At 37.2% G+C, this 9412-nt stretch overlaps 1 protein-coding gene across 8 annotated transcripts in view; it reads left to right on the top strand.

The window, feature by feature from the left end:
- Positions 1–2103: 2103 nt before the first annotated feature.
- Positions 2104–9412, top strand: part of LOC104098487 (uncharacterized) — a 33541-nt gene continuing 26232 nt past the window's right edge. For 6 of the 8 annotated variants that reach the window (XM_070185567.1, XM_070185566.1, XM_070185565.1 and 3 more), the window contains exons 1-7: positions 2487–2663; positions 5190–5483; positions 5832–6056; positions 6139–6351; positions 6425–6517; positions 6623–6739; positions 6819–7061. In XM_070185567.1, the coding sequence (XP_070041668.1) occupies positions 5400–5483; positions 5832–6056; positions 6139–6351; positions 6425–6517; positions 6623–6739; positions 6819–7061 (975 nt within the window). In that variant the 5' untranslated portion in view covers positions 2487–2663; positions 5190–5399. Of the gene's footprint in view, positions 2332–2486; positions 2664–5189; positions 5484–5831; positions 6057–6138; positions 6352–6424; positions 6518–6622; positions 6740–6818; positions 7093–9412 lie in introns of those variants that run through there. The other 2 variants (XM_070185569.1, XM_070185570.1) reach the window with 2 other exon arrangements.

Raw genomic sequence — 9412 nt, 5'->3', positions numbered from 1 at the left:
TTAGTTGCATTTCTTATTGCTAACATAGGATACGACATTCCCTAGTAGCATCTAAGAGTGCCTCGAGCCTCATGTTTTTGCCAACATAGGGTGCGACATTCCCTAGTAGCACTCTAGAGTGCCATAAGCCTTATCTTATCGCCAACACAGGGTACTACAACCCCTGGATGTATTACTTTCTGCCAACATAGGGTACGACATTCCCTAGTAGCATCCTAGAGTTCCACGATCCCCATCTTATTGTCAACATAGGGTACTACATATCCTAATTTTATTTCATGCTTTAAACATATGGTACGGCATTCCCTAATAGCATCCTAGAGTTCCACGGGCCCCATCTTATTGTCAACACATGGTAGTATATCCCCTGGTTGCCGTCCTTCTTGTGAACACAAGGTACGAGCTCCCATATTATAAAAAAAATGATATCTTTTTCAATTCTTCATTCTGCAATAGCAAAGTTAGTTTATTGTGTTTTCAATAATTCACAAAACCTTCCTAGTGCAAACTGTGACATCAATTTTTTGTTCGTTTTGTTTGTTTGTGATGTCTTGTAAGTTTTTCTGCAAAGTACGGATTGGATGTGTAAAAATAAGATTCCAGCTCTTGACAGAGAAAGTGGAATATTTGATCTCAATACCAGGTGCAACCAACTTTGACCAATTGCATGCGGAGACATAGGGTCTCAAGAATCCACCTTCTCATTATCTGATCAAGAAAAAAGCTTGTGAGAATATTTTATAGTCTGTTACATCGAGAGCATCAAGTTTCAATCTAACGTCAATGGGGGAAGCAAGTCAAGAATCAAGACAAGACTCCAGATGGCATTAAGATAGGAATTTTATAACTCTGAGATTTCAAGAGAATGTAATTTTCTTTTCATTTTGATGTAATAGTAAGAACCGCGGATCGGAACCTCGACGGAACTTCGCTCGGCTCTCCATCTAAGCATATTCTATCAGTCATTTTTCACTTGAACTACACGTGACCTGATTCCCTTATAACCCGGGATATGTAGACTTCCTAAAATCAAGGCTCGATCACATTTTTTTCTTTTATCTTCTTTTCCTTTTTAAATAATAGTGAGGTCAAAAATCAGTCACCTTGTTCATTTTCTTTGCCTGAAAACTCTTCATGTTTCCAAGCAAAGAGGGGCATGCTGTGAACAACTAATTTTTAACCACACCCAAATTCTATACTATTTTAGTGTAAATATTTCTTTTAGGTCTAATCTTAATATTTTAAACTTTTATCTTACTCTTAATAGGTTTGTTTTTAAAAAACAAATTAATTAAATTAAATTAAAATGTTCATATACTTATAGTACAAATTTTATTTCTAATTGTATGGAGAAAAGAAAATTTACAAAAAAAATATGTAGTTTCTTTTAATTAGAATTTTAATAAGCTAGTTATGGAATCTTTCTTAGTATCATTTAGTACATGTAAGTATTTAATTTTCCTATATTGTAAGAAATGTTGGTTAATCTTCTTATCTTTATAATTTAATTTATCTTTTAAAATAAAAGACAAAAAAAAAAGTAAACTAAATGAAGCTAACGTAAAAATATGATTTAATAAAGATAAACAATCCCAAATCCCCACGCCCTTGCGTTTCTCACCTCACTTTGCACACACACATACAACACTCCTCATGTCCCAACCCCGATCCCTCATTTCCCTAATTCCCAGTACAACAAATTTAATCTAAGGCCACACTTTTTTAGACAACACTTGAAAAGTGTTGCCAAAAGTATTTGTGGGACGCTTCATAAGGGGTGGCCTTTGTCAAGCACTTTTGGATACGGATTTTAGGCAACGCTTATGAAGCGTGCCTTTTAAGAGTAAACACTACACTTTACAAGTGTTCTGAAATAACAAAATAATTGGCTACACTTACTCAAATGTAATACGATGCTTACTGGGCGTGGTAATTTAACTTTGTATAAGCTACCCCATAAAAGCGTGCTCTAATATTTCTCTAAATATTCCCGCCAAAACTTTTCCCCTAAATCTTTTCTCCCCTCAAAAAATAATAATGCCCAAAAATATCCCACTAAGTTAAGTTTTATCCAAATTACATTGAAAACTCCCGTACTTCTTCTTCCCTAAAACAGGCTCTAATCATCTAGTTAAGCAGATTAGTCCCTAAAACGGGCTCTAATCATCTAGTTAAGAATATTAGGGTAGATTTTGTGATAATTGCTGATGGAGATGCTTAATTTCTTCTAATTGCTATTCTCAAAAGTCAAAACCCTCTTTATTTGGGTTTGGTGGACATCAGTTTCAATTGGGAAGTTCGTTTGTTTAGGGTTACAACTGCTAAAAACTTGTAAGTTTTTATGAAATTTTTGCTTTCCGTTTAATAACTTTATAATTTTTGCTATTCGTTTAATAACTAGCAACAAACTAGATAATAGTCAGAAAAAACTTCTTGAGGAAGACCGCTCCTATATCTGATCTAAAGTAGTAAATATGGAGATTGGAATTAGGAAGAATGTGATGCTAGTTACACTACAAGAAATGAGGTTTTCAATGGCGCTATTCAGTGGCGACTAAATTTGTTACCACCGAATTAAGGGATTTGGAGGAGATTCCGCAAAGCCGCCACATAAAATATATAGTCCTAGGCCTGTTTCTAATTCTACTTGCACACCAAATTGGGTTAGTTTCTCTTTCTATTTCCTAAAATTTTGTGATGTTTTGTGGGTTTATTGAATTTTTTTTTCTCTATTTATTTTTTGATCCATCTCTATATATATGAATGGTTAATCTTGGGTATTTGAGTCTGAATTTATTAGCGAGTTTGGTTGTGTTCAAAGATGAATGTTTCGACTTTGCCGGTGGCAAAAGCTTCTACGGCTGAAGCTATGAAGCAAAAGCTTCTATTGATTCTCTCACTTCTATGTTCACCTTATTTTTCTTTTTTCTTTATTTGGTTTCTCTGTTCTTGCTACTGCTGGGGTGTCTAGATTTGTTTTTTATCATTGAATTTTAAATATTATTAATAAGTTAAAATTAAGCTAATAAAAGTAGTTTTGTGTAATTAAATTTCTGTCTAAACCTTTTAATAGGTAGTGTCTATTGTTTTTTTTTTTTGTATGTAACAACTGAAATTATTTTATTTTGTAAAGCAACTACCTAATTAATAGTAGCAGTTATTATTCCTTATATGAGATGTGGGTTGAGAGTCTTTGTATAGTCATATATGTGAACTTGAATTCTTTTTTACTAGAAGTATTTTTGCTAGTATTTGTACACGGCCAGAATTGCATAGTTAAACACAAGCCTATATAACTTTGTTTGTTCTGATTATTGATCATATTACACTTTTTACTTATTAATTGGTTGGATTTTTTATTGTAGAAAATAAAGATGGATAAAAGTTGGTTAAATATTAAGGATAGATGTGACATCAGGTACATTGAAGGGATAGACAACTTTCTTGATTGGGCATACAGTCAACCAAATGTGAGTACCGTGATTCGTTGTCTTTGTAAAGGATGTAGAAATACGGTATTCAAGGCAAGAATCCAAGTAAGAAGAGACTTGTTGGGTAAGGGCTTTTGGGAGAGTTACAAAGTGTGGGACTTGCATGGAGAAGTGTTAATAAGAGTTGAAAATTCTAATGTTGCAAACAAAGACGGTTTTGAGTATACGAACATGGAGGATATGAATAGTCATCCAAGGGACAATGAAGAGCCAAATGTGCATGCAAAAAAATTCTATAAGTTATTGGAAGATGCCGAAACGGAGATTTATCTTGGATGTAAGAAAGTGTCGAAGTTGTCTGTTATAGTTAGACTACTTCACTTGAAATTTCTTAATCATTGGAGCAATAAATCTGTAGATGCATTGTTGAGCTTATTTAAAGAAGTTATTCCAGAGGGATCATTGTTACCAAATTCATTCTATGAAGCGAAGAAAGTGCTTCGAGACTTAGGCTTGGGGTATAACAAAATTGATGCATGTGAGAACGATTGTATCTTATATTGGCGCGAGTATGCCAATACCGAATCATGTCCTAAGTGTAGTTAGCCAAGATGGAAGTCAAAAGAAAATGGAGGTAAGAAAGTAGCTCATAAAGCCTTGCGGCATTTTTCAATCAAACCAAGACTACAGAGATTGTACATGGCAAGAGAGACATCAAAAAAGATGAGATGGCACAACGAGGAAGGTATTGATGACGGTGTCTTGAGACATCCGTCGGACTCCATGGCCTGGAAACCCTTTGACGATCGACATCCCACTTTTTCAGCAGAACTAAGAAATGTTCGACTAGGTTTAGCAAGTGATGGGTTCCAACCTTATGGGAACATGAGTACCAATCATAGTATATGGCCAGTCGTACTCGTTCCGTATAATTTGCCGCCATAGGATTGCATGAAGACTTCATATTTCATGATGACACTACTTATTCCTGGCCCTAAGTGTCCAGGCAATGATATAGATGTATACTTACAAACAATGATTGAAAAGTTGAAAGAATTGTGGGATATAGTCGTACTCGCGACCTTTTTAATATGCCTGAAAAGGATGATAGTGGTATAGAGATTGATGATGAAGCATTAATGAATGAAGAAGCTTATCAACAAGATGAAGTTGAATTTAATATGTTGCGTACCGATGATCAAGAAAATGATATTGTGGTATCTTTACATAGGGGTGATGTTGATCCACAAAGCATTACTCATAATTATGCAACTGAACAAGCTCAGAAGAGTGTGCATAATGCGGAAGATGATTTTATTAATGACAATGATATAAATATGTCAGAGGGTGAGGAAAGGGAAGAAGATGACATTGACATAGAGGACAATGATGTGGAGTGACCAAAAAATAGATTTCTTATGTCTTGTTGTGGAGTTTTCTTATATAACTTTTGGCTGCTCTTTTTTGTGGGACTTAGATAAACAGTGGTTCTTATTTGGAAGAGAATAATTCTATTATTCTTTTCTATTTGGATTGTTATATCTTGCTGGTTTTGATTCTCTTTATAAGAGAATAATTCTATTATTCTTTTCTGTTCTGATTAATATATCTTGCTTATTTTCCTATGCAGATCCGATATTTGGCTTCTTTTTCTCAATATATTTTTATTCAATCTAAAATTTCTCTATAGTTCCTGGACTATGCATAGGTTATGCTAAAATATGAATCTTTATTCATACTTCTTATATGATACTGCAGGAAATTAAATGACAGGAATTGGACGAGGTAGAAGTGGAAGGGATGGAAAGGGCCGTGGACGTGGCAACATTGGAGGATTTCGGACAGAAACGCAGCCACAAGTATCTCAGAGACAAATATTGCCACAAGTATCTCAACGACAGTCACCGCCACAAGCATTTCAGTCACAAACACAAGCTTCAATAGAATCTGGATCAAGTAACTCTCGTCATGGACTTCGGATTGAGTCACACTCAAATCAGATTTTTGTTGAAAGTGCACATCCAACACCGGATATTGAAAATAGTGGCCCAGGTTAGTTCTCTATTGAAATCGAATTATGATTTCAGTTGGTATTTCAGGGAGCAATATGAAGATTTGTGAAAATAATACATGTTGGCTATTACCTCTCAACATGTTGGTAACTATTTGGCTTCCTGGAAACTAGCCTTTGAATATTCATCCACATTTATTGAGCAAAACTTCCTGAAACTAGTGAATTACCATATGCTTTTTTTACCATATGCTTTTTTTAAATATCTTGCCATATGCTTTTTTAAAATGCTTAAAGTGATTCTATAAAGCAAAATAACAATGATAATAGTGAATTAACAACGGTTTATGTGGATTTTTTGCGTCACAACTTCGTGCAACAAATCTAAGAAAGGCAGAGGGAAATATAAATCGTTACAAGTGGACATGAAAACGAAGCACGGAAGTAAAATTCCTATTGTCATTCCAGATGACATTATGAGAGCCGTGGGTCCTGGGTCTAGGGATATTGTTAACTATTGTGGCTTGATTATGCGAAGCACTATCTCTTTTAGAGATGGTAATTGGCAGGCAATAATTGCAAAACATGGAGAAGCAATGTGGTTGAAGGTTAAGGTAACAATTTACTTTCAATGTCAAATCGACTTTTGTCTCACACGTTATATTTACTTTCAATAGCTTTACATATTTATCTTAGGATAAATTTGAAGCTAGTGGTATGCGACAACATGTGTTGCAAGCTCTTTTGATCGACACTATGCAAAGGCTTTTTAGAGCATGGAAGACTCGACTGCATGCTGACTACTCCCTCTATGATATTGATGAAGAGAGATTGTCTTATAGGCCAGATGATATTACACCTGAAGATTGGGTGTTTCTGGTAGAACATTTTGGAAGTCCAGCATTCAAGGTAACTTGATAATAAAAATGCATAGTAAATTATAATTTAAATGTTGGCTCTTAATGAATTTATTTAATTGCAGGCTGTGAGTGAGAGGAACAAACTAAACAGGGGAAAACAAATAACTAAGCACTCATGTGGCTCAAAGTCATTTGCTGAAGTAGAGGAATCGACGGTACAAATGCATTTACCCCTACCACTATATAATTATTTCTAATTCATTGATGTTATTATGAGGTTATAAATATAAACCATTTTCATTTGTTGTTATAAATCGTAGAGAAATCCTGATAATAGAACAAATGCAGCACCCGATCGAGTTTGGGAACTCCAAAACACTCGTAAAAATGACCAAGGAGAATTGGTGTGGTCGGATCCAAAGTCACAACAAATTCATGTAATTTTCTGACATCAGTATTTTATTTTTTGTAATGTTCTTCCTATTTTATAGTATAAACTGTTATCCATAATTGTAGGGTCAGCTCCAAGAAATTATGGTTCAACAACAATTTGAAGAGAATGAGTATCCAATGAGTGCAGATGAGATTTTAACCACTGTATTTGTGAACGAACTGGCTATGTTCGTGGAAAAGGATACAGAAAGAGGCCTCCAACGAGCTTTGGACGAACTAAAGAAGTACTTATCGAGTCTGCCGCTGCTTTACACACCAAAGACTGACGAACAACTGTACTTGTACTTAGCGGTCTCGAAGATAGCGGTAAGTGGAGTCCTAGTTCGGGAAGAACGAGGTACGCAATTTATGATTTATTATGTTAGTAGGACCTTAGTTGAGGCCAAAACTAGATATCCTCACCTAGAAAAACTGGCGCTCGCCTTGCTAAGCGCCTCCAGGAAACTATAACCATAGTTCCAATGTCACCCCATATGCGTCGTAACAATTTACCCGTTAAGGAACGTTATGCATAAGCCCGAACGCTCGGGCCGATTGGCCAAATGGGTCGTGGAAGTAAGTGGTTACGATATTGAGTACCGACCCCGGATCACCATTAAGTCCCAAATTTTGGTAGACTTCGTGGCCGACTTTACGCCGACCTTACTACCCGAGGTCGAAAGAGAGTTACTGATTAACTCGAAGACTTCCTCGAGAATCTTGACCCTCTTTACGGATGGCGCCTCAAACGTAGAAGGGTCCGGACTTGGCATCGTACTAAAGCCACCAACATGTAAAATAATTAGACAATCTATTAAGATTGTGAAATTGACTAACAACGAGGCCAAATATGAGGCTTGGGGGCAGAGGTGATCGAAGCCAAGTGCGACTCACTCCTTGTGGTAAACCAAGTTAATGGGACATTCTAGGTCAGGGAAGAACGAATGCAGAGATACTTGGACAAGTTACATGTGACATTATATCGATTCAAAGAATGGACTTTGCAACATGCACCTCAGGATCAAAACAGCGAAGCTGATGCCCTCGCTAACATAGGATCGTCGCTCGGGAGAAATTGTACAGCTTATGAGATCGGTGATGGAAAAGGTCATGCCGAGATCAACTCAACGAGATTTACTTGGGACTGGAGGAATAAGTACGTGGAATATCTCAGGACAAGAAAACTTCCCTCGGACCCAAAAGAATCGAGGGCCCTACGTATGAAGGCAACCCGGTTTAGTTTGTCCGAGGATGGAACCTTAGTCATAACAATGTTCGATGGCCCGATCGCTATATGTTTGGGACCGGGGGATACCAAATATGTTTTGAGGTAAGTCCACGAAAGTACTGTGTAAATCATTCGGGCGTCGAATCACTAGTTCAAAAAATAATCAGAGCCGATTACTACTGGATCGACATAGAAAAAGACGCAAAGGCATTCGTTTGAAAATGCGATGGATGCCAAAGGCATGCTCCGATGATTCATCGAGCAGGAGAGCCGCTACATTTGGTCTTGTCACCCTGGCCGTTCATGAAATGGGGGATGGACATCGTTGGCCCCCTTCCATGGGCACCTGGTAAGGCTAAATGTATTTTATTTATGACTGACTATTTTTCTAAATGGGTGGAAGCACAAGCATATGAAAGGTCAGAGAAAAAGAAGTCATTGATTTTATTCGGGACCACATCATATGTCGATTCGGAATACCGGCTGAGATTGTGTGTGATAACGGGAAACGGTTTATTGGCAGCAAAGTAAGCAAGTTTCTCGAAGACCATCAGATCAAAATGATCTTATCCACTCCTTACCACCCTAGTGGAAAAGGACTAGCAGAATCCACCAATAAAACCATAATCCAAAACCTAAGAAAGAGATTGATCGACACCAAAGGAAAATGAAAGAAAATGCTACCTCGGGTCCTATGGGCGTACCGTACAACCTCGAAGTCTAATACCAGATCCACCCTGTTTTCTTTGGTTTATGGCACCGAAGCTTTAATACCAGTCGAGGTCGGAGAACCAAGCATCATATTCCGATATGCAACAAAGGAATCGAACGATAAGGCTATGAGTACGGGCCTAGAGCTATTAGATTAATGGGCGAAGCCGCCCCTCTCCGGCTAGCTATCTTAAAACAGAGGATCGAAAGATATTACAGTCGAAGGGCCAACCTTCGACACTTCAATACAAGGTACTTGGTGCTAAGAAAAGTTACACTGAGCACCCAAAACCCGAACAAAGGTAAATTAGGACCAAACTGGGAAGGACCGTACCAAATTACCGAGATCATAGTTGTAGGGGTTATTTTGATCCTTCACATTTTCAACCTGAATTGCCTCCTGATCATCCTTCGTTCATTACTTCCAGCAGGTAGGTTGTGATTGCTTATCTGATTCTGCGTCATGGGTTCACCACTCTTCTCTTGAAAGTCATAATACCTCATATGAAGCTACTCAAGACCTCAAACCACTAAATGGAGTGCAAATGCTCAAAATGACCGATAGGGTCGTTACATCCTCCCCTACTTAAACATATGTTTGTCCTCGAACGTGCCGAGAGTCGTTCCAAAGACATCAAAACTCCATATAAACTAACCTTACACTTACCCATGGGTGATCCCATGTCACCTCAATCAACATAAGCCTGTCAACACCACCCAACTAAAGATTCATTTTTCA

Source organism: Nicotiana tomentosiformis, chromosome 9 (genome assembly GCF_000390325.3).
Source record: "Nicotiana tomentosiformis chromosome 9, ASM39032v3, whole genome shotgun sequence".
Lineage (NCBI taxonomy): Eukaryota > Viridiplantae > Streptophyta > Magnoliopsida > Solanales > Solanaceae > Nicotiana > Nicotiana tomentosiformis.
Note: the sequence above shows the minus strand (reverse complement) of the source record. Positions and strands in the feature narration are given on the sequence as shown.